The sequence below is a fragment of the Meleagris gallopavo genome, chromosome 1, assembly GCF_905368555.1.
Source record: "Meleagris gallopavo chromosome 1, MGAL_WU_HG_1.1, whole genome shotgun sequence".
NCBI lineage: Eukaryota > Metazoa > Chordata > Aves > Galliformes > Phasianidae > Meleagris > Meleagris gallopavo.
Genome location: NC_139404.1, coordinates 115,990,480 through 116,014,946, shown reverse-complemented (window position 1 = coordinate 116,014,946; position 24,467 = coordinate 115,990,480). Strand labels below are relative to the sequence as shown.

The window sequence follows — 24,467 nt, the reverse complement described above, 5'->3', positions numbered from 1 at the left end:
TGTAATTTCAGCCTTTCTAGATCCTTTTATTCAAACTGCCCAAATCTTCAAGATTGTATCTGTATTAAAATCTCTTAAGACACTTTGTGCAGCTGAAGCATGCATCCTCACTCTCATCTTCAAAACTGCAACATTCTCTTCTCTGTCCTTGACAAAAGTAGTCTTGTTCACATCTACTCCAAGCACTCAAGAAATGATTTTTCTTTGCCTGTCACTCTAACTCTGTCATCCAGCTTAGTGCATCTACACTGATTTATCTACTATCTAATGGAGTAAGGAAGGTATCTTTACATCTGATAGATTGCATGGCAAAGATAATTTGCAGCGCTTAACAAAGGACTTATTTTGTGCATTGTCAGACCAAAGTAGGTTACAAAATTTAAAATCTTTCTTATTTGAATCATTGTTTCTGAGATGGTCACAGCTCTGATATTTCTGATTTTATTAATAGTAGAGAAACTGTGTCATGTGTAATCAAATTCCCAATTATTTATGGACTTTGGAGGTGAAATCAGGTTTTCAGGTGAAATCAGGTTTTCCAAGTGCACCTGGAAGTTCATTTTACATGTAATTCAGAACTGTACCTGAAATTCAGCTGCACTTCTTCTGTGTCATTTCAAAGGCTGGCATCATGGATTAGCTGTTTGTGGTGTTTTTTGCTAGTTCCAGATTCTTAATGGCTCAAGATGTGCACATCCAGTAATGATGTGGTTCACTGTGAAGAATCAGTTACTCTAGTTCAGCTGTATATAAGCTTTTTGAAATGTCTACTGTCAATATAACTGCATCATAGCATATTTCTTGCAATATAATACATCTTTCAATGTCCTCATCTACTTAAAAAGGAAAAAACCCAATCAGTTAACTTTTAGTTGTTGTCTTTTGAATATGTTTCTCCAGATTTTATTAGCAGTAGAGTCTTAATCTCACAGTGCTGAAGGAAAATGGGATTAATTGTACAAGTCTAGCTCAAAAATGAGCAATTGCAGGTAACACAGATATTTCAGAAGTGACTGACAGCACAGGCATTCTGATTATCTTCAGCTCCCAGTGACTTCTCCCTCCCTCTCTTTCCTCACAACTTATGAAACTAATGTAGGTAGAAGTGGAGTGTCAGATCAGAATTCTGAGGCTGGTTGGGTGATGCCATTTTGAATTTCACATATCAGAGTCTTGTTACTGTTGTGATGGAGGTCGTGGTGTGAAGAACTATGCAGATAATTTACACAGCTGGTGTTTAGAATGATTTAGAATATACTGCTTACATAGAAAAGATTTGTTGTTCAAGGACTGAAGTGAGGAAGCGGTTGCATTTCTGTGCACGTAGAAAAAATACATAATTAGCTGCTTTAGGCAAGATTAAGGGCTGTTGCATATTGAACTCTTTGCTCTGCTGTTCTTCCTTAGGTGTGGTATTTTTGTTTGGCAAAGTTTGGATCGAATCAGCAAACACCTACGTCAGCTGTTGTGTGACGGTGAAAAACATTGAGAGAACTGTTTATCTACTGCCACGTGAAACAGTAAGTGTATCTTTTAAGCATGTCAAACATAAGTGCCTTTCATTCTGATCGTGGCAGGTTGTGAGTTCTAGTAGCGTGTTTGTATGAACTGCTGAAGCCAGTATTGTCTGATGCAGACGTTGGTAAAGCGATGTGCAGCATGCACGTGGTGTACATTGTGTGCAGTGCAGTTGTAGTGTTGCTGCTTTCCCCTGACTGTAGCTAATGAGTGCAGACAAGTTGTTATGTTTAGATTTGCTGCTCATGGAGTAAAAACGTCTTGAAGTATTATGAGAAAGAGTGGAGCTTTCTTAACACTCTCTTTCAAATAGTATTTTTTAAAAAATTCAGGTTTTCCTGGCTAATTATGTTATAGTGTTTACTTAGAGGAGATAAATTGTTCATAATATCAAAGCAAAATTCAATTTCTTTGTCCTGGCTGATTTGTAAAACTTCTGTTCTTAAGGAGATGGATCTATCCAGTGGGAAAGAGACAGAGACTCCGGTAACCATAATGAACGTTTTCAAGGAATTTAATGACTCCATTTCACCAAAGTATAAAATTATGAAGTTCAAATCCAAGGTTTGTATGCAAGTATTTTATTTGCTCATTTATTGTTGTTCTGGTTTGAAAGGTGGGAAGTCTGTTGAAACACTGTCCAGTGGGGGAGGTTATTCTGAAACGCAGACATCAGATCGTGTTGGAATTTAAAGTGAAAGGTGGTTTTGTTCAGCAGAGAGATGGGTGTGCTGAGATTAGACTGTCTTTGCATTTGTCCGGTTGTCATATTGAAGTTTTTTCTTTGCATGTTTCATCCTTTACTCTGGCACGTTTACCCTCTGAGTGTGCTTGGAACATGGATTGTCATAATGAGTTACACAGGAGGATAACATGTTCTAATGACTCATCCAGTCTTGAAACTTCAGCTGTTATGGCCTTACTGTTACGTGCAATAACTTTGCAGCTTTATTGTTGCTGTGCAGTTTACTCAACAAATTCTTAAATGAGCGTTGAAAAATGTTGCTGTCTTAGGAAACACGCACATCCAGTAATATGAAAGTTGTCATAGCCCAGGGAAAGAGCAGATAATGCTGCTAAGTGTTGCAGATTTGGATGACATTAGTACGAGGAAGCTTTCTCATTTAACTATGCATCCATCTTTTGATGATGGCAGGGGGAGAGGGTGGAGGTAGGGAGTTTGTGTGGGGGAAAGATGGCTAACATGCAAGTTGAAGGAAAAGATGTGTTCAAAATGTGGTGCTCAGCAACTTTTCTGTTTCTTGAAGTAACATTGGTGAAGTAAAGCTGGCTTTCCTTGTTATTACTGGTGGTGTGGAATTAGTTGTAACTTTTCTGAGGAGCCCTTGTGACTTGAAATTCATTCTGGGATGGGTGATCAGTAACGGGGGTGGTGAGTAAAATGGATGGGATTTTAACAGTTAAAAAATGAGGGAAAATAAAAGCAAGTTCATAGGGTAATTCGTGTTAGGAGAAGCTTTAGGAGGTGAGTACTTGGGAAATACAGGCTGATGAAATGAAAACATCAGCAGAGCTTCAAGTTTGTAATAGCTCATTGTTCAAAGATCCTTCCAGGAATGAAAAAGGAAATTCAGGGCTAATCAATTCTTAATTAAAATAGAAGTTGCAAATAGTTGTATTTCAGAAAAGGAAGGAGGAGAAAAGAGGACCTTTGTAAGCAGATACAGATCTGCTAAAGAATCTTGATTAAAAAAAACATCCATTTCATTATAATCTGGAAAAGTAGTATGGACAAGGAAACAGAGTAAGATAGTTTAACTTTCAGAGATGGGTTTTAGAAATAGAGTAAGCCATTGCAGAAAGTTTGTAAGCTGCTCTTTCTGAGATTTGTTCAAAGCTTGTCAGTTTTTTACTTATTTTTATATAGAGCTTGAAGGAACGACTGAACTGTATTTTCAGGACATGTGACTGCAGTGCATCTGGGATCCTTGGTGTTCCTTAGCAGGAACAGGGAAGTAGCAGCACTGTGACATCAGATCTTATCTAGAATATTCCAACACTTGATCATCCTGATGAGGAACAATGAACTTAAGGGACAGTAGATGCAGAAGATGGCAATTAGGAGGGTTGAGACAAAAGGAAAGTCAGTTATACCAGAGATTACTATGAAAGAGTTGTATTATTTTCAGTCCAGTAAAGTGAAGAATAATGGTAAGAGCTACTTGCTCTCTAAAAACATTAAAAGGAGATAAGCAGTAAGAGAGCTGCTTGAAAGGACAGTTTTAGCAAAAGAATATACTTATAAAATATAATTTGTGAATAAATTAGACTGGATTGAGTTGAGGGTTCACAGAAGCTTTGAAATAACTTGACAGCAGTGTTTCTACTATTAGAAATTGTCAAGCTTTCCAGATAACTGATTTTAAGTAACCGAATATGGTAGAATGCACTCTAGCTTTATTTTGTTGGCATATTTTTTTTCTGAGTTTGATAGTTATTAAGTCCTTCCAGGAGGAAGTGAGAACCAGAGCAGGCAGGATGGTACAGGTGGTAGTGTGGGGGAAGGTGTGAGAAAAGCTACGGGGAGGGGGGGAGGAGGGAAGGACTGCTGCTGGTGAGGCTTTTGAGGGGAAAATATGGTAAACACTGCTCTGCCAGTTCAACATGAAATTTCTGTGACCAGTGACAGGGTTACGCAAAGTAAACCAGGACAGACTGCATGTCTGCAGCAGGGGGTGCTGTTGCTGCCTGTAAGGTAATGGTGGAACTACTGGGGTACCGTGTGACTTCTTGCACAGCAGTATGAAACTAGGAGTAACTCATTCTTTCACCTTTAGCCGGGAACTAGAAAAGTTGTTGGCATTCCTATGATGCACCCAAAGTTGTTTTGTTCAGAGTATCCCGTTTTCTGATGATACAGAGAGAGCTAGGATTTATACACTGAAACAAGTTGTTCTCTGCGTGCACGTGTGTGTGCCTGTCTTGGCCTTGCCAGCCCCAAACTTTGTCCCTCTGAACAGATACACTTAAGCCGTATCACTTCCTCCTGCACCTGCTGCTAATTGCAGCTTCAGTGGGTTGCACTGCTGCCAAGTTAGCAAGTCTTCACAAATCAATTTGAAAGCAGCCTTATACTCCACTTAGAAACTTAGCAGCTAATCACTGCTGCTCATTTCTGCTCTCTGAAGGGCCACTTCAAGGGCAGATTACTCTGCAGCAAAGCATTCATTCACTGCAGTTATGACCAGGGGCTTGTGTAATTGAGCTGAGCTCTGTGGAATAACGCAGATGAATCACTGCCGCATACTATTTTTACACTGTGTTCAGCTTGCAGTTGTAACAAGAACTTGTTTGAAGCCTGAGAGTTAAAAAAAAAAAAAAAAAAAAAAAAAAAAAAAAAAAGGTAAGTGCTAAAAGCAATGTGCAGCCATCTGTTACTTTATGGCTGTAATGTGCTGCTCATGCGAGGTGCTGCTTTGGCTAAACAATTCAGATCTACATTTGAAGGCTGATTTCTTGCGCTGTTCTGACCTCATAGTGATGCTTGTATACTGAGTTACAGTGCTTCTTTCTGCTTCTGAGTAGCAGATGATGCCGTGGTTGCTTCTGGATTTGCCTTTTTCCTGTTTAATAGAGGGACCTCTCCTCTCTACCCGGGTTTTGTGGCCTTAAATCCCAGCAGTTTTGCAGTGATGTGAGAAGTAGCAGACTTAACTGTAGTGCTCTGAGGGAGCTATTGCTGATGCTATTATTTTAAGGAATAAAAGAAGAACAAAAATGCAACACAAAAGCAAATAACTTAATGCACTTAACTGTGCATGCACTTAATTATTCAATTAAGTTTTATTCCAATTTATGATAGCCTATTTTTTCCCTGTTATACTTACAGTAGTGCTAATTTATGCTGACTCTTTCCAGTGAAAATATGACCTTTAGTTAAAAGGGGCTCCAGCAATTCTTGTATGAGAAAAGCATCCCAGCATAGTTACAGCATAGTGCATTTCTGTAGTGTAGATATGTAACTGGTGCAGCTGGTTTGTGAAGTATTGCAAAGCATAGCATAGTAGATCATAACATTTCAGCAGGTCCAATAGCACTGCTGAACAAGATATTGTAATTATTTGGAAAGTGGAGGTAATTGTTCTTGAAAAACAGAAAATCATTATTGTTCTTGCAGAAAGCAGAAGCGATACTTTCAGTAAAGTTGTACTGATCCTGAGACTGCTTTAACTATCTCTGTGTTACATATAAACAAACTTGACTACTTTCTAGTAAAGCCTAAGTCGTTCAAATGGAAAAATGAAATACAATAGAAAGCATGTAATGAAGTAAACAGCTGACAGGCAGTTGGGAAATGAGCTCTCTTGAGTTCCTCTCTGAAGTGCCTGTGTGCTAAGGCATATGGGGTATGGAAGGAGGAACTGTGTTGCAGTTATAGGGGTATTGGTTGTGATAATGGTTAAGCAGGAATGGCAAAGAGGAAGTTCCCTTTGTATGAGAGAGCAGTGAGTATGCATGGAGCTTTGCCTGAGGGTGGACAAAGAGCAGCTCAGGAGCTTTTGGATCAGCATTATAGGGCAGATTCATGGGGTAAAGTCATGGGACTGCCTGATGAGGCCTTCTATGAATGACTGGAAGAAATCTCACTTCTGCCAGCCCTGTTTGCTTATGGAGAGCTTTAACAATCCCACTATCTTCTGGAAGAACAACGCACCAGGGCATAAGCAATACAGGAGGTTTCTGGGATGCAGTGATGACAACTTTTAGGCACAACTGATTGGAGATTTGATGAGGGGAGAAACTCTGCTGGAGATGGTTCCTATAAACAAGGAGAAACTGGTTAAGAATATGAAGTCTGGGGTCAGCTTTGACTGCAATGAAGACAGTACGTTGGAGTTCAGTAACATGAGAGGAAGGAGGGAAGCAGAAATCAGGATTATAACACTGGTCTTCTGGAGATCAGACTTTGGCCTACTTGGGGATTTGTTAGGACAAATCCTGTGGATGATGTCCCCAGAGAGAGTAAGACTTCAGGAGAGTTTGTTTAGTCTTTGAGGATCACCTTTTCTGTGCTCAAGAAGCATTCATTCTGACCATCAGAAAATCAAGCAGAGGTGGTAGGAGCCCTGCATGGATGAACCAGGAACTTCTGAATAGATTCAAACGGAAAAAGAAAGCGTGGGTCAGGTGACCCAGGTCTAGGTGGCCATTGAAGCATGTATAGATAGAAGTAGGAAGGCCAGAGCCCATCTGAAGATGAATCTGGCAAGATGGCAAGAGAGGCAAAGGGCAGCAAGAAGGACTTCTAAAGGTATTGGAGAACTATGGAAAATGTGGGCCTACTGATGAAAGGGATCAGGATACTCAGTCCCTTTTTCACCTTGGTCTTTGTTAATAAGTGCAACCTTCAGCAGTCCCTGATACCGGGAGGCCAGAAGAGAGTCGTAGAAAGGAAGACTGCAGCAGAGGATGGTCAGGTTAGGAATGTTAAACTGCACAGATAGAAGTCCATGGCACGTGACTGGTTGCACCCATGAAAGGAAAGAGCTGGCCTGTTCCACTGTGAGGCAACTCTTGATCATCTGTGAAAAATAACGATGATCAGGGGAGGCTCCTGAGGACTGGAAGAACAGAAATGTCATTGGTGTCCTCAAGATGAGCAAAAAGATGGCCTCAGAGGTCACCTCCAACCTCATCCATTCTGTGAAAGGCGTTCTGGGGAATGGTCAGTCTCACCTCAGACCCTGGGAGGAAGTGGTGAAGAAAACAACTGTGAGAGCTGTTGCCGGACACACAAAGCACACAGAAAGGTGCTTGTCAGTGCTCAGCGTGGGTTTACAAAGGGGAAGTTAACCAAGCTGGTAGACACGTGTAAGGAGATGAGGCTGGCTTGGTGGTCAGGTAGAGAATGGTGGCTGAAAAGGTTGTGATCCACTGCACAGGGTGCATCTGGAGGCCAGTCACTGGTGGTGTAGTGTAGGGGTAGGTACCGTATTGTGCAGTAGCTGGGTTAGTGATATAGATGATGGTGTAGGATGTACCCTCAACAGATCTGCAGAAAGTGGACCAGATAGATAATCATGAGGGCAGGGACATTTGTCATGAGAAACTGAGAGCTGGCACTACTCAGCCTGGAGAAGAGGTGGCTTGGGGGAAGGGGCATGGGGTGGAGTGGGCACTGTGTGTAAATATCTGGGGAAGGCGGGGAAGTCGACAGCGATAGACTTCTAATTGGCACCCATTGAGAGGATGAGAGTAGCAGGTATAATGTGAGACACTTGAAATTTCTTCAGAGCATAAGAAAACACTTTTTCTTACTGGAATGGATGTCAAGGAATGACACTCGTTGCTCAGAGAGGCTGTACAAGTCTCCATCCTTGGAGACAATCTAAACCCAACCGAACACAACCCTGTGCAGACAGTGCTAGCTGACCCATCTCTGGGCAGGGAATTGGGCTGAGCTACCTTTTGAGATGCTATTCCACGTCAGCCATTTCAGGATTGTTGCGATTGTCTGCAGCCACCAATTGTCAAGAATGTTTTTGCAGTATTTGAATGTACAAAATATTTCTGAGTTTCCTTAGCTGTTGTGTGGCTTTTGTTTGTAACGGTCAGTATACTTGTAAATTTATTCAGTATGAAACTGTTCACGGTATAAAAACCTGGATAGATTAAATACAGAAATTAAAACAGTTTTACTATATTTAGGTGGTTATAATGAGTTACAATAGTGGTAAAGTGTGATCAAGCCCATGGTATTTGAGGTTTTATGCTTTGGTTGGCCTTTATTTCATTACCTTTTGGGACAGAATTCATCTTCAATGTGAAGATACTGAAGAAATAGTAATATCTTTGTTTTATTCAGAAAGTGGAAAAATACTATGCATTTGAGATCCCGGATGTTCCAGCCAAGTCTGAATACTTAGAAGTTAAATATTCGGTAAGTATAATTAATCTGATGAAAGACCAGAACTTGCTTTCATACCTACTTGGGAATGTTTATGTTTCTGTAAGAATAAAAATCATAGCATTTGACCCTTTGTATCTAGTGTCTGTTCCTTTGTTGTGTTGTGTAGATGGTTGCTCCTTATCTTCTTGTTGGCTTTGTTTGTTTGTTGTTTAAGGGTATAGGAGTTAACTTGCTATTTTCCAAACACAGAGATTAATTAATACCTAAGCTTGCAGCTGTTTTTTTTGTTTGTTTGTTTGTTCTTTTTGTTACCATTTGTATGCTTGTTAGTCCCTATCAAAACAGTTATTTACTAGGAAAATTATGACATGATGATTTGTTAGAGTTTGCTGTATCTGTGTAAAGAAGTCACAAGCAGAAGAAATATTTCTTGCAACTGCTACATTCTTCTCACATCCCCCCCCAGTTATAATTTGTCTATCGTGTGTGTATATTCAGAATTATCTTTATATTGCGTTCTTTTGTCACCAAATCAACTAACCAGCCAAACAGCCCTTCAGCTGTGCTGTGTCAGGGCCTAAAAGTACTGATAGGTGATTTAAATTAACCAATAACTTAAAATGCTTTTCTTTGAACCCATGTCCAGAATACAAGTTTCAGTTGCTAAAGCAGCATCTCATACAGGTTTGCAAGCTATTGCAAATCTTTCTTTAGCTGTACAAAAATGCCCAGCTTTAATGTTGTCTATATAGGAAGACTGGAACTATCTATTCAGGTGTACAACAGTTGAGCAGCTTTTGTACAGACTTGTAGCTCTGCTATAGTCTTTGCTGATGCACCCAGTGAGGATGAGGAACTCTTAAGTGTATTATATTAGTGTCCTGATTCTAAGTAGTTATGCGGCTATGTACGGTCAGTAGTGTAATTTCTTGAATTACTGTAAGGTGTTACAAGTAAAGGCTGTGCATGAGGGGAAATTACAGTGATTTCAGGTACTCCGCAGTTCCGTTAAGGTTCTCTCTGAATATAGTGTGTCAACAGGAAAACTTCTGCGGTGTGAAATGACTCATTGCTTTTTGTTACTTGTTAGGCTGAATACCCTCGGCTTCCTCAAGACCTGAAAGGAGAAACATTTTCACATGCATTTGGAACTAACACTTCTAGCTTGGAACTTCTCTTGATGAGTAGGAAGATCAAAGGACCGTGCTGGCTGGAAATCAAAAATCCACGTATGGTGCTTTGTGTGTGGAATGTTTGTTTGTTGAGAAACTTAGATAATTGGGGATTCTAGGGAGGAGGAAAAATATAATCTCTCCTGATAAATTCTCATTTTACAAATTAATTTTTTAACTTATCTATGCAGTTTTCATTATCTAGTACAAATAGTGACTTTCTGTTTGAAAGCTCTGACCATGCAAGGTTGCGCATGGCAGATCAGATTATAACTTTGAGTAGCAGTGAGAGGGAATGGTGCAGTTCCCAGCACTTTGATACGTACTTTAAAGCAGTGTATACTGAGCTAGTTAAAACAGCATTTCCAGAAAAGAAATACATACACAAAAAAGACACATAATCAATCGTTTGTGCTTAAAAAAAAATGATATATTAGTATTTTTCTGTTGCGCTTGAAAATTTCTGGTGTGGAACTTGATAATTTGTGATGTGGAGCCTAACTTTGCCTTGGTTAGAGTTCTTCATTCAGTGTGTGCTGTGTATTCCCAAAAACATAGGGGTGCTGATCATATTTGACAAAATCTATGAGTTTTCTTGGAATCTTTTTGAGGCATTTCAAATATAGTATTGACAGTTTGAAGTCTGATAGAACAGTTTTCTTTAGCACCTGGCTCAGAAACTGATAAAGCTGATACCAGTAAGGATTTTCAGCTGGATTGGACGCAACACATTCTTGACTACCAAAAGACAAATTAGCTCTGCTGAGTTTTCCACCAGGCCTTGGCAAGTGTCAGTGTACTTCCTGGCACTGAACTTAAAGGCCTAAGAATAGCTTTTCACCTGTGTTCTTTGCTCAAGAATTGACTTCATATTCCTTTGGTGTTTTCTTTCTCCATCTGAAAAGAGGCCGAAGTTGTTCCATGTAGCAAACGTCATGGTAATGATAACTAACAGTTCAGATAGTAACTGTTCCTTTTTACCTAATGTTGATGAGTCTCTCTTTAGACTACCCTGCTGGAATCAGATTCTGATCTCACCTCAGACTTAAATGGTATATTAAGGAAGTTTGGAAATTCTTTATCCGTTCCTATATCTTTGTTACAGCCTTCAGGTTCCAGAGAGGGTCTATATCTTGGTATCAGAATTGTTCATTTCAAAGTGGTGACGTGCCTACTCTATTGAAAATTCAATCTTTAGTTAGTTGCCTTTATGTAAATCTTAGTAGTTGTTGCACAGGATTTTCAGTTCCAAAGCCAAGTATTTTTTTAGTTTATCGGACAGTTCTTCCTTACAGTACCTTCCCTTTTTTACTTCCTACGGAGGGTCTCAGGATAGGAAGTATATTTGACTAACTATAAAATACACACCAAAATAAAAACAAAAAAATTAATTAAGTGTGTTAAATAAGCAATTTCTAAAAATGTTTTTATTAATGGTTAAAAAAAAAAAAAAATTCTTCCTAAACCCCAATTGATTGTCTTCTGTGCCCCTGGGGTACATGCATCCCACCTTGGAAACCGCTGTTCTGTAGCATGCTAGTTGAAGCTTTAGGTGTAAGAAGTTGGAAATTAAATTAAGAAGTTGTTAAGTAGCTGATTGCCTCTCATTTTGAGAGATCATCAGGTGTTTTTTTTACAGCTGAAGATATTTTGGTCAGTTACCTATTTGCATTTGGAGCAGGAATGATGAGAGAAGGTAGTGTGTTGGTTTCCAAAGAGGTGTCAGATAGCCAAGTCTGCCTATCCTCGAAATATTAATCCCTTAAAAAATGCGGCCTCAGCTTCATTGTAACTGTGGTGAGTTATCTCATCAGCATATCAGCATCTTTTGGGAATGAGCCCCCCCCCCCTTTTTTTTTTTTTTTTTTTTTTGAGCAAATGAAAAATTATACTTCAAAAATATTCAAATGATAATGGGTGGTTTACGTGTTTTTTTTTTTTTTTTTTTTCATATCCTGTCTATTGGGGAAATTAATCCGCATCTTATTTTGTCTGCCTCAGTTTCAGACATGTAACATGATTTGTGAGTTGGGAATCTAGCAGAGCTGGGACTTCTAGGCTCTAGGTTAACAGGAGACACAAGAAATCTTCCTGGCCTAGTGTGCGTGTGTATGCAAAAAAGCCCCTGGTGTGTTTATGCTTTTGGTAAATGAGAGTATTGAAAGTTACCAAAGTGTTGTCAGGATTAACCTGAATGTTGCCCACAAGGTCAAAACATTACAGGAACATACCCTTTTTGATGTTACTATTAGAGAATTCTTACCTGTGGTTCCGAAAAGAGTGAAGGTGGTTTGTGTTGTTTCTTTAGAGCCCTCAAATCAATCAGTCAGCTGGTGTAAGATAGAGGCAGTGGCCATGAAGCCTGGCTTGGTGAACGTGGTTAAAGATCTTCCTCCTCCTCCTCCTCTTGTGGTAATGTCCCTCAGCATGAAGACCATTCAGAACCCAAAGACTCACCAGAATGAGGTAAGTAATCTGCTCTTGATTTTTGGTTTTGTGTTGTTTTTTTTCTGTGTTCTGCATTAAAAACCTTCTAAAGGCTTGGAAAAACGTCAATTTATAAAATGCCTGAACATCACAGAATAACTTCTGTGCAGCCAACATTTCAAAGAAACTAATATCAGTGTAAGCCAGACTCAATGGATTCATTGGAGCTTTTTGGTGATAATTCATTGTGACAGCAGATCCTACGTGTGAGTGTGAGCGTGAGTGTGTGTGTGTGAGTGTGTGTGTGTGAGTGTGTGTGTGTGTGTGTGTGTGTGTGTGTGTGTGTGTTGTGTATCTAATCTCCTGGAGTAGAGGAGGCTTAAGAGAGACCTTATCACTCTACAACTGCCTGAAAGAGCATTATAGTAGGTAAGGGTCAGTCTCTTCTCCCAGGTGACAGCGATATGATGAGAGGGAATGGTCTGGGGGTTCAAGTTGGATATTAGGAAAAATTTGTTCTCCGGGAGAGTGGTGAGGCATTGGAACAAGCTGCCGAGGGAGGTGGTGGAATGCCTGTTCCTGAAGGCATTCAAGAAATGCGTAGCTGTAATTCTGAGGGACATGGTTAGTGGTCATAGTGGTGATGGGTTAATGGCTGTACTAGATGATCTTAGAGATTTTTTCCAACCTTAGTGATTCTGTGATTCTGCTGTGAGACTTTTACTCAAGAAGTCAGAGAGGTATGGGTGGCTATCTTCAGTTGTGTACTGCAGATCACAAAGTGCAATTAGATACGCTGATCTGTTTTCTAACAGAAGTCTCCCTAACTTAGGAGGAGATTTTAGTACTCACTTTGTAGGATAGTTGACTCTGGCTTAAAGAGTGGAAAAAACAAGACTGACAAATTTTTTAAAGAATTAGTCCTCTTCATCAAATTAAAGCCAACCTAATGAGACATACGCCATGTACTAGCAAGACTATCAAAATGTCTCTAAAGCCTGTCTGATTTATCTTCTATTGGGTTTTCTTGACCAATGTGGGGAGCAAAGATTTCTGTCAGCAAAACAAGCAAGAACTAGCAGAGCAAAAACTTCTAAACATTGAAACCTCTTGGTTGGAAGAGGGGAAGAGTTCTTCCTGGGGGAAGGCTTCTGCGTGTCTTGCTGTGCTCACATCCCTTATCCACTTCGTAAGTTATCTCTTAAATGATTGGGCCTGTTCAGACAAAACTTGAAAAAAAAAAAACCAACAGGGTTTTTCAAGATTTTGCATCTCAAAATTCTAAGATGATCATTTATGAGTAAATTACATTTTTATTTTACTTAAGGTCAGTTCTTAACTCATTTTTTAACTTCTTATATTTTAACATGAACTTCAAATATATATTTTTCTTGTTTATTGAAGTGAGAGAAAATAGGTAATTAAAAGAAAAAAACATGTTTGATGGGGTTGGAAGATATGGATATTGATAGTAATTGTTTTTATATTTATGTCTATTTTGTATATTCTTGGTCTAGATCGTTGCTATGGCAGCTCTGATTCATCAGAAATTTCCTTTGGATAAAGCTCCACCTCAGCCTCCTTTTCAGACACACTTTTGTGGTATGTACTTGGAACAGGTCATGAAGGTGTCTTTTTTTTTTTTTCCTGTGGTTGCTTCTTTCTTTAAACTTCATTCTGTCAAATGACTAACTTGACTGTCAGGCAGGCTTTTCTCCTTATTTACTTGGATACTGCTGTTTTATTGAAAACTTTATTGAAAGTATTGAAGCTTGAAGTTACGTGGTGCAACTTTGCTCTATGTTGTTTTCTATATTTGTTGTTAGTTTTAATTCTTCTGTTTTCTCACATTGTTTTTCACCTATGAGTTTAGACCATTTTATTGTCACTGAGTTATTTTTCAGTTCAGTTCTTCTCAATAAAACTTGAAAAATAAAAATTCAAAAAATGTTCCTGAAAATCTCGTGCAGCGGGGTCAACTAAATTTTGAGAGTTGGACCCTAGGTGATAGTAATAAAGAGTTTTGAATGCTTGTGAGAGAAATTCCTTAGGAAGTTGTGAAGCATAACTGTATTCTCCATTGGTAACCTAAAATACAACTAACTGAGTAGAATTATTTAATACTTTTATCATTGTTCAGTTACCTTAAAGATGCACGTACATGTAAGGTCTACCCCAAATTTAGAAGTGATTAAATTGTCTATAGAAAAAACTGGAATGTTTGGTTAGTTCTTGAAAAGAAAATCTAGATGAGATGATTGTGAGCTCATGTCTCATCAGTTCCTCTTGCTAGCAAGATCAGTGGCAATGAGGAGTTAAGACATTTTTGTGTAGGATCTACATAAAAGGTAGCAATTCTCATCTGGTAGACATGGCTTTTAGTAAAATAATTTTGTGTTTTTAAATGTTTGGCATTAGAGGCATGTATTTGCATAAGGCTGACTTCCTGGGATTATGAGTTACTTTTTCTTAGCTCCTTTTGTTGTGGACGGATGCTTACAGAGGGTACAGTTAAGAACGTGTACATAAGAGCAAATATAATTTATTTTGCAGCTGTTTCCAAACCGAATGATTGCATTTTTCCTTATGACTTCAAAGAAGAGATTAAAAAGAAGGTAATTTAATTTGGTTGGTAGTGCCTCTTAAAATATGAACGCTTTTTGGATGTTGATTTGGATGAGTCGTGTAAGAGAAATGTACAAAGGAATGGCATGATTATTTCATTAGTTTTCCACTCCACAAAGTCTTGGTATTTATTTTGTGTTGCTGTAATCAGAGATGCTTGCTTTATGAGGTTCAATACTGCTGTTAGCAGTGCTTATAAAGTAGATGGGCTGTTTAGACAGGAGAATTCAAAATGTTTTGCAAGGAGACTTAAAATTGTGATTAATTTTCATTATACACAAGTATGTACTGATAATAAACTAGGAAATTTTTTCTTCTTTCCTTAGATAGTAAAGTCTGCCTTTACCTTTTCTAAAGGGTGTTGCGAGGGTTGGCAGAATAATGAAGTAACCTATTTTTGTTTTTCCTCTCTTTTTGTGTGTTCTTAAGCCTATGAATGAAGGATGCACACGGAGCATTTTCCTGTTGTGCTTGATTCTTTGGAGGCTCTTAAAATATCAGTAGTCACCTGCATACAAAAGCAAAATGGAAAAAAAGCCTCTGAGAAAAGCTCTCTATGTCTACATGAGTGAGAACAAAAAGCCCTGAATTACAGAAGGAAAGGGAGAGCTCTGTGGTGCTTTATTATTGTCTTGTAACTAGTAGGGGAAAGGAGATGTTTCCATTTTAAACTTATTGGGTCATTGAAATCAGGTGCTCTCTTGCTCCTTTTAGAATGCTAAAATAGAAATTGCTGCAACAGAGAGAACGCTGCTAGGATTTTTCCTCGCGAAGATTCACAAAATTGACCCAGATGTTGTTGTGGTGAGTAGTTCTGAGACTTTGGGAGTTAAAGTCTATTGTCAGTTGGTCAGGTTTTTTTATTCTGCTTTATCCCTTTTTAGTTTTCTTTTATGTTTGTCTTAAAATGCCTTATGAATTGAATTTGCTTATAAGGCCACAAATATACTTTGGTACAAAGATAATACAGAATTTCACCCTGAAAGCATTTTATACATCCTATTATTTTCCATAATATCTGAAATAGGTAGTATTTCAGAAGTATTTGAAATAAGTTTTTTTTTTTTTTCTTAACTTAGAAAGACCATACAAAATAAAACCCTCATGATTTTCTAGAAAAATGGAAGCACTTTGTGTACTGAGTCTGTTTCAGTTTAGATGCTCTTATAATTTGTATCACCATTTATATTGTGTTATACTGTGAGTCAAAATGATCACCTACACAAATCCTTGGGATCTAAGAGAAACTTTGTAATGTGCATTGTTTTGTTTTCTACTGTATTAGCAACTGAGGTTTTATTATAATTACTCATTTTCTATTTTTATAAAGTTTAAATAGCATATATTTTCAGTGAAATTTTGGAGACAGTTTGAAGTAATCTGAGGCTGGTTATATGGGGTTTCATACTCTTCTTTAAGCACATACAAATAATTACAAATAAGCGTTGAGCACAGGAGAAAGTGAGCAGTCAGATTCCTGATGTGATCAGCTCACTGCAGCTGGTATCCTGTGTTCCCCCTACAAGCCTAGCTTCTAGGCGTTAGTGGTAGGCGTTAGTGGAAAGGCTGCAGCCACTGCTTTTGGATTTGGGTTGCCAGTTGTGAAGATGTGAGAGCTCTAAGCCTAAGAACAGCAGAACAGTGTTAGTGTAGTTTGAGTCGCATCTGGTTTAATTAGTGCTGTTGAAAACCAAAATATGGCAGCATAGGTAGAGGGCCACCCAGCTAAGCTGTGAGAGCGTCTGTTGATTTTAAGGTTCTCATATTGCACATATCCTACTATGCAGATCTGTCTGAAATGGTGAACCTGCACTTTCTGGTGATTGACTCGTCCACTCCACACAGACTCTTGTTCAGCAGGGCAGCATTTTGCCTATAGCAACAGTTACAGGCCAGTGCTGTAGGTATCCTTAGCACTGCTTAAACGTTAAAAATATTGCAGGAGTCTCAGACGAAAACATTGGATGACAAATCTGCCTAACTGAAGTATCAAAGGAAATAAAATAACATTATAATAATGATAATAAGAGTAATAAGCATATAATAAGAATAATAAGAATAGAGAGAAAAGGAATTGCTCATAGCTAACTTTATATGCTGTATAAAGAATATAATTTTTTTCTAGAATGTTTTAAATCTTCATCGTTGTTATCAAAGCGTGAAGCTGAATTGTGTGTTATGAGCCAGTTGTAGAGCTGTTCTTGGTATTCTCCCGAGCAGTATTGTTAGTGTTAAGATTAATGAGTACTGTTGATGAACATTCTCTTAGAAGTGCTTTCCATGAGCGAGATAATGCCATCAATTAGATGAAAAAATCACAAAGGGCAAAGGAATACCAACTGTGTGAAAGTAAGTCTTGCAATTTGCATTTGTGGTAACCTTTTTTTGTTATTTTTTCTGCTGCAAGGGTCATAATATTTATGGATTTGATCTGGAAGTGCTGCTTCAAAGAATTAATGTGTGCAAAGTCCCTCACTGGTCCAAGATAGGTCGACTGAGGAGGTCCAATATGCCAAAGCTTGGGGTAGGAAGATTGCTCAAGTCTTTTAAGACCATTTATGTTGCATATGATTAAAAATGAATTAATTTTGATGAGGAATTGTAAATGTGACACTGATGTATTTTGACTGTTGGTCATGCTAGATTTCACGCGTCCCAGATCAGAAGAAGTGATGAGTGTTTATATGACTTTTATTACAGTAATAAGCTAAACTAATTTTCAAGTTAGGCTAATTTAGTTTACAGATTTCAAGTCGATGATGGTAATGACAGATTAATTGCAATAGTCTTTACTGTAACTGTCTTTGTCTGCTGTAACTGTGAAATGAGAAAATGTAATTTGGATTGATTGGTGAATCATCCCACAGAGAACTGCTGGGTTAATAATTGTAATTCTTAGCATGTATTTGTTCAGAGGACAATCTATGAGGCTCAGAATATTAAAGTACAGAGCCTGACTGTTTAGTGGTTTGTTCCTGTCCTTCCTAGAGGCTGAGCTGAGTATTTTTGTGTAGCTTGTTCTTTGACTTTTGGTCCTGCTGTTGCTACAAAAAACTGTCTTTGGATAAAAAAAATAATCCATACCCACATTCTCATTGGCACTGTTCATATTATTTAAGAAAAAAAAAAATCAATACCACTTTCACAGTGGTTTAATATTTAACAGATAATGAATTCATGTCGGGTGTGAGCATTTCCAGTGTAGATTGGTAGATGACTTGACCAAGTCCTGTAGGCATATATTTTAGGTGTATGTTCTTCATTAAAATGTGATTGCTTCATTTTGTTTGTTGTTTTGGTGTTTGCTTTTTTCCTTCCTACTTGGTGAAGGGTCGAGGAGGATTTGGTGAAAGGAATGCTGCATGTGGTCGGATGATCTGTGATGTAGAAATTTCAGCTAAAGAGTTAATCCGCTGCAAGAGTTACCATTTGTCTGAACTGGTCCATCAGATTTTGAAAACGGAGAGGGTAACAATTGTACCAGAGGAAATTCGAAATATGTACAGGTGTGTTGCTGACTTCTGTTTTTAATCCTTCAATGGAAAGTGTAGGTGCTATTTAGAAAACATTGACTTAATGTAATGGTGTTTGTAAAATAAAATAATTTTAATTATTCATAATGACAAACTGTTAGTGGGTGGTGGCTTATTATGTGACCTTGGTGCCAGGGAAGGTTATAGAACAGTTCCTCTTGAGTAAAGTCACACGGCATTTGCAGGACAACTGGGGGATCAGGCCATCATGGGTTTGTGAAAGGCAGGTCCTGCTTGACCAACCTGATCACCTTTATATGATTGGATGACTCACCTGGCAGATGAGGGAAAGGCTGTCAATGTAATCTGCCTAGATTTGAACAAAATGTCAGCACATTCTCCTGGAGAAACTGACAGCCGATGGCTTGGACAGGTACACTCTTTGCTGGGTAAAGAACTGGGTGTATGGCCGGGCCCAGAGGATGATGGTGAATGGAGCTGAATCCAGCTGGTGATCAGTCATGAGTGCTGTTCCCCAGGAGTTGATATTGGAGTCTGTCCTGTTCAGTTTTTTAATTGATGACCTGGATGAGGGGATTGAATGCTCCCTCAGTGAATTTGCAGATGACACTAAGCTGGGAGGATTGATGATCTGCCTGTGGGTAGGAAGGCCCTACAGATGGATCTGGACAGGCTGGATCACTGGGCTGAGGCCAATGGGCTGACAAGGTTCAACAAGGCCAAGTCCTGCATTTGGGCCACAGCAACCCCAGGCAGTGCTACGGCTTGGGGCAGAGTGGTTGGAAGACTGTGGAGGAAATGGACCTGGGGGTGTTGGTTGATTCTTGGCTGAGCATGAGCCAACAATGTGCTCAAGTAGCCAAGAAGGTGGATGGCACCCTGACTTGTATCGGAAATACTGATGCCAGCAGGAGCAGAGAAGTGATCATTTCACTGTATTCAGCTCTGGTGGGGCTGGGTGTTAAGTGCCGTGCTCAGTTCTGGGCCCCTCACTACAGGAAAGACATGGAGGCCCTGGAGCACATTCAGAGAAGGGCAGTGAAACTGGTGAGGGGTCTGGAGCACAAGTGTTATGGGGAGTGTTTGAAGGAACTGTGATTGTTCAGTCCGGAGAAGAGGAGGCTCAGGGGAGACCTTATCGCTCCCTACACCTACCTGAGAAGAGGTTGTGGCAAGGTTGTGTTTAGGGTCTGCCTTTTCTCCTAGGTGACCATGATAGGACTAGAGGGAATGGCCTCGGGTTGCACTGGAGAGATTCAAGTTGGATTGTAGGAGAAATTTATTCTCTGAATGAGTGGTGAGGTGCTGGCACAGGCTGTCCAGGGAGGTGAAGGAGTCACTGTCCCTGGAGGTGTTCAAGAACTGTGTAGGTGTGGTACAAAGGGATGTGGTTAGTGGGGAAGTATTGCTGATAGGTGGATAGTTGGACTAGTTCATTTTGGAGGTCTTTTCTAAACTTTGTGATTTGTTAATTCTGTGATTCTGTGTGCAGTGCAAATTGATTTGTGAGACTTGATTTTTAGATACACTAATAGAATGTGCATACTATTTTTAATTATTGTCATTAGTCTTGTCATTAAAAGTTAAATTGTTTAATTCAATGCTGGGGTCCTAAAGGTACCAGGTGTGTTCTGTGTAGTATACAAGCCTGATTTTACTTTAAGGGGATCTCCCACTTCTTTTTCCAGTGATTCTCCTCACTTACTGTTCATGCTGGAAAACACCTGGACAGATGCCAAGTTCATTCTCCAGATCATGTGTGAGCTAAATGTTCTGCCACTAGCCCTTCAGATTACAAACATCTCTGGAAATGTTATGGTACATTTTTAAGACTTCTCCCCCTTCTCTTTTCTTTCTCAAGATTAGTATTGTTTTGTTTTTTTTTTTTCCCTGTGTTTTATTGCTAATTTTCAGTTACAAGCACAAATTCAGAATATACAGTACTGTTTTATGTTGTAGTGAGTGCAAGTTTGATAATCGAATCAAGTACTAAAACTTCCATAACAAGATTGCATTTGAGCTTTGTCTATGCTAATGATGCAGCATAATAGTAATGCTAGGTGAACTTAAAATAATTGGAAGAAATTTCTTAGTTTATATTTGCACATCAATTTTTGTTTTCTGTGCTTTGCTATGAATTTTTTTTCCCCTCTCTGTAGTCAAGGACAATGATGGGTGGACGGTCTGAACGTAATGAGTTCTTGCTGCTTCATGCATTTTATGAAAAGGACTACATAGTCCCAGACAAACAAGTTTTTAAAAAGCCTCTACAGAAACTGGTGAGTTGAGCTTTTTTTCTTTGAGAATTCTTATTTAAAAAAGCAGTAGCATTCTTTTGACCATTGTTCACTGAGAACGTAGCACAAACATAGACTGTTTTAGATATAACTTAACTTTACAAGTTATGATTAATTCAAAAGATGTTTTTGCTAAGATGACAGTGGAGAAATGTTTGTTTTCAAGGCATGTTGTATCACCTTTCTCAGTGTATCACAAATCTATAGAAACTCAGTTCATCTTTCAGTTTGAAATGAGCCAAATACTTGCCCGTAGGAGAATATTACACAAGACAGACTATGTTGATTAATGGATGAATTCTTACTGTATGGTTAAGGAAAACTTTTATTGATAAACCATTCTTCGAGTATGGTTTATAAGGTTTATGATTTGAGAACGTGAGTGGAAGATCCAAAGATGTTTAAGAAAAAAATTATCTGAATAATGCCATTATAATATATTTACAGAAACATCTATATATTTATTAGCAAGTGCATTAGAATTTCAGAATGCATTTCTTTCACTGTTTTTTGCTTTTTATTTTTAAGTAAATTCAATAGAATATTTCAGAATAAGTACTTTTGTTTGTATTATTGCATCAAAACAGTGCTTGAATTTTAATTGGTTCACAAGAGCTTTGAAGCCCTCAAAGAAAGGTTCTTACCATGCTGAAACAAATAGCAAAATACTCTTTAAGTCGGTAATACTGTTGTTATTTCCTTAATTAAAGTCCATCCTTGTTACTTCCAAAAAACATATTTTGATTTTAATTGTCAAAGATACTTCTTGTGGATCGTGAGTTGATTTTTTTTCTGCTGTCTGTGTTTACAAACAGCAAGAAAATACATAGTAGCACTATAGTGAATGATGACAATTCCTTAAGTCTTGGTAATCTCTTGTGATCAGTTTGTTCCCATACAAGTTGTCTTGAATGCTGTTTTGAGATGTTGAGAACTTTAATAAAGCTTATGATGAAAATACCCTATTTTCAGTGTATTTTGAAGGGAATTGTATGCAGTGGCATTCAATTTTGTATTTGATTTGCCAAATATAACTCCTCTAACAGTATAGAAATCTTGGAGACTAGATAATGACTTTAAAATGTCAAATAAAGGTGGATGAAGATGAAGATTTTGAAGATCAGAATAAATCAAAGATGGGGAGAAAGAAAGCAGCATATGCTGGAGGCTTAGTCTTGGATCCCAAAGTCGGTAAGATGTTGCAATTTCCTTTCTTTTATGAAGTTAGAGACAGGTTGAATATATTAATGTAGAGAGATTGCAGTGGACAATGTATGTATCTTGCAGGAGTTTAGTGTTGATTTGTTGTTTCTTTTTGAATATAATACAATTCCCAGCATAGATTTTGGAGTTACTAACTCTTGGGAAGCTTTTTTTCTTAGCTTTTTGTCAGTAGATTAAGCTCTTGAGAGAAATTCATACGTATATATCTGCATATACATTTCTAATGGACACGTGAGTTTTCTTTCAGTTTCTCCTCTATGTGGGGAAAACTGTACTAGTGTCCTATAGTAACACAGAAGCTATCTGTTCAACTCTGGTGAGTTAATAGAGTTGGATCGTTCCACTTCTGACAGCTGTCTGCAATGGGTAGTGGTACATCTCAACAGCTATTGCAAGGGATTTGTGGTACGGAAATGTACTACAGAAATGAGATGCGATGTATTACTGTCACTTGCATACAAATTTTGGAGCTGGATGAAGTCCTCAGTGAGACTGAATAATCATACCTTTTGTTTTTGTTTCTGTTTTAGGTTTTTATGACAAATTTATTTTACTTCTCGACTTCAACAGCTTGTACCCATCAATTATCCAGGAGTTTAACATCTGCTTTACCACAGTGCAGCGACTGTCATCAGAAGCACAGAAAAGGGCAGAGGTTTGTGTGGTTTAACTTGTGACTGCCTTAATTTCAGCGTGTTTTTATGAATTAGCTTTTTAAGAAATTGTTCTTATTCATTGTTTGGCTCCTTTATTATTTCTTTATTATTTTTCTTTCACACTTAAAAAAAAAAAAAAAGAGCCTTGTTTAAAGATGCATCATACATCATAGTAAGTTTCAGTTTAGGGTATAGTTTATATGCCATCTTTATTTCAGTAATGTTTCTTTAGTGTCTTGGTAAGTTATCTCCTATCTAAATAAAATCTATCATTTTCTAATGTGGTATCCTCATGAAACAAGATTTTTAGTCGGGCACCGTCGGTTCTTTTCAGACCTGTGTCCACCTAGCAGTTTCTCAGCCCACTGGCCCATTTCTTCAGACCTTGGTAGAAGCTCTGTAAAGTTATGTTGCCATAGAATTCATAAAATGTACCTTGGTGAAGGAGGTCTCATGCTTGGGGAAGGAATGCAATAAAGCAACCTTCCATTAGACTCCAGGGCAGTATATCATGGGTGTGTGTCAGGGAGCACTGCTGTGAGTATATCAACTGCAAGATCAGCTTTGCTGAAATTCACACTATTTAAGAAAGTGTTAAACCATATTAAATGCAACTGAAGAACCTCCTGAAGATGTCTTTCTATGGCACAGTTGTTGGTGGAGCTGTGATGTAAACTGAAGCAGGGAGCTTGTCAGGTCTGAAGGTTAAACCTGAGGCTTTTATTTTTAACTGAGATCGGCTCACTGGCTGGAATAAGTGTGTTGTCCATAAGTAGTTATGAGACTTAGTCTCCTAACAACTAAAATACCAGTACCATAGCAGAAATGAGGAGAAAAATGGAGTTTTTCCATTGTATTTCTCCAAACTTACTTTGAATTTATTCCTCTTTCCTAATTGTTCAAATTGAAACGTCTCATTTTGATTTCTTGCATGGCGTGATATTGAATCAAGCTTTAATGTCATTTCCTGTTAAGTTTCTTTTTAATCTGCTTTACCAAAGCGCCAGCCTTATAGTGTCTGTTACTCTTTGCTTGTTTCTCTCTCTTCCATTACACTTGAAATATCTTTGCACTTTTGCTGAGCAATCATTTCTTCACACATGCTAATAGGAAGAACGTGTGCTTTCTGTCGGGTTGTTCTTTTGCTGTGGTAGAGTTGCTTGGGGTGGGGTTTTCATTTTGTTATTACCGTTGATTTCCATTTTGTCTATTACTGTATTCAGATTATCAGTTCCTCAGATCACGTGCTCCATTTTACAGCTCAGAAAACCAAAAATACTTAGGAGAGAATTAGAAAAAAAAAAAAAAAAAGTTGTATTAGTTCAGCAAGGAAAGGATTGCTTGTATGTATACTTTTACTCATACCAACTATATCTCTTTCACACGCTCATCTATATAAAAGTAAAGAATCTCACTGCTACTGGTCCATGTTCCTGTTGGATTCCCTCTGAACAGAGACAGGCTGACAGGCTTAGGCACTGGCCCCAAGGAGATTAGATGATGGAGTCAAATGCTATAGAAAAAAGCTCTTTCTTGCCTGTTGTAAACAGGCATGGGCTTGGATATGAGCAGATATGAGCTGTGGTTTTTTTGTCCCTCTCTGGCAAAACTGTTCACTTAGCACATTAAAATCTAACTTTCAAACATGAAATGATAAGCACTGATGATCATTTGACAGGTAGAAGAAGAGGAAGAAATTCCAGAGCTTCCGGACCCTTCTCTGGAAATGGGAATTCTGCCTAAAGAAATCAGGAAACTTGTGGAGAGAAGGCGCCAAGTTAAGCAGTTAATGAAACAGCCAGACTTAAATCCTGACCTTTATTTACAGGTGTGTTTTATGGAACTCCTTTGATTTTTCCTTCCTTTCCCCTTAAGTGCACTGATCAGCCTTGCAGAATAGGGATGATTAGCAGTGAGCAGTGATTGTAATGTGTTTTTCTTGGAGCCCATCATTGCTGCAGACTATATAAAAAGCTGTGAATGCAATTTTGAAGATTAAGTTCTGCTCTCTGTTGGCTCTGGTGGTATCATTTTTGCTGGTTATGTTTCTTTTCAGTACGATATCAGACAGAAAGCTTTGAAACTCACCGCTAACAGTATGTATGGCTGCCTAGGATTTTCCTACAGCAGATTCTATGCCAAGCCTCTGGCTGCTTTGGTGACGCATAAAGGGAGAGAGGTAA

General features: G+C 38.4%; 1 protein-coding gene and 1 non-coding gene across 3 annotated transcripts in view; both read left to right on the top strand.

Annotated features, from left to right (window-relative positions):
* POLA1 (DNA polymerase alpha 1, catalytic subunit) overlaps nt 1-24,467 on the top strand; it is a 191,101-nt gene that overhangs the window by 11,485 nt on the left and 155,149 nt on the right. For both annotated transcript variants that reach the window (XM_019622071.3, XM_085210462.1), the window contains exons 11-26: nt 1,408-1,520; nt 1,966-2,082; nt 8,345-8,419; nt 9,480-9,618; nt 11,870-12,027; nt 13,506-13,590; nt 14,542-14,603; nt 15,328-15,417; nt 17,021-17,137; nt 17,944-18,119; nt 19,796-19,925; nt 20,267-20,386; nt 21,499-21,595; nt 22,159-22,283; nt 23,963-24,112; nt 24,341-24,463. In XM_019622071.3, coding sequence (XP_019477616.2) covers nt 1,408-1,520; nt 1,966-2,082; nt 8,345-8,419; nt 9,480-9,618; nt 11,870-12,027; nt 13,506-13,590; nt 14,542-14,603; nt 15,328-15,417; nt 17,021-17,137; nt 17,944-18,119; nt 19,796-19,925; nt 20,267-20,386; nt 21,499-21,595; nt 22,159-22,283; nt 23,963-24,112; nt 24,341-24,463 — 1,877 coding nt within the window. The remainder of the gene's footprint in view (nt 1-1,407; nt 1,521-1,965; nt 2,083-8,344; nt 8,420-9,479; nt 9,619-11,869; nt 12,028-13,505; nt 13,591-14,541; nt 14,604-15,327; nt 15,418-17,020; nt 17,138-17,943; nt 18,120-19,795; nt 19,926-20,266; nt 20,387-21,498; nt 21,596-22,158; nt 22,284-23,962; nt 24,113-24,340; nt 24,464-24,467) is intronic.
* LOC116216245 (small Cajal body-specific RNA 24) lies at nt 21,853-21,983 on the top strand. Its single transcript, XR_004158698.1, has one exon.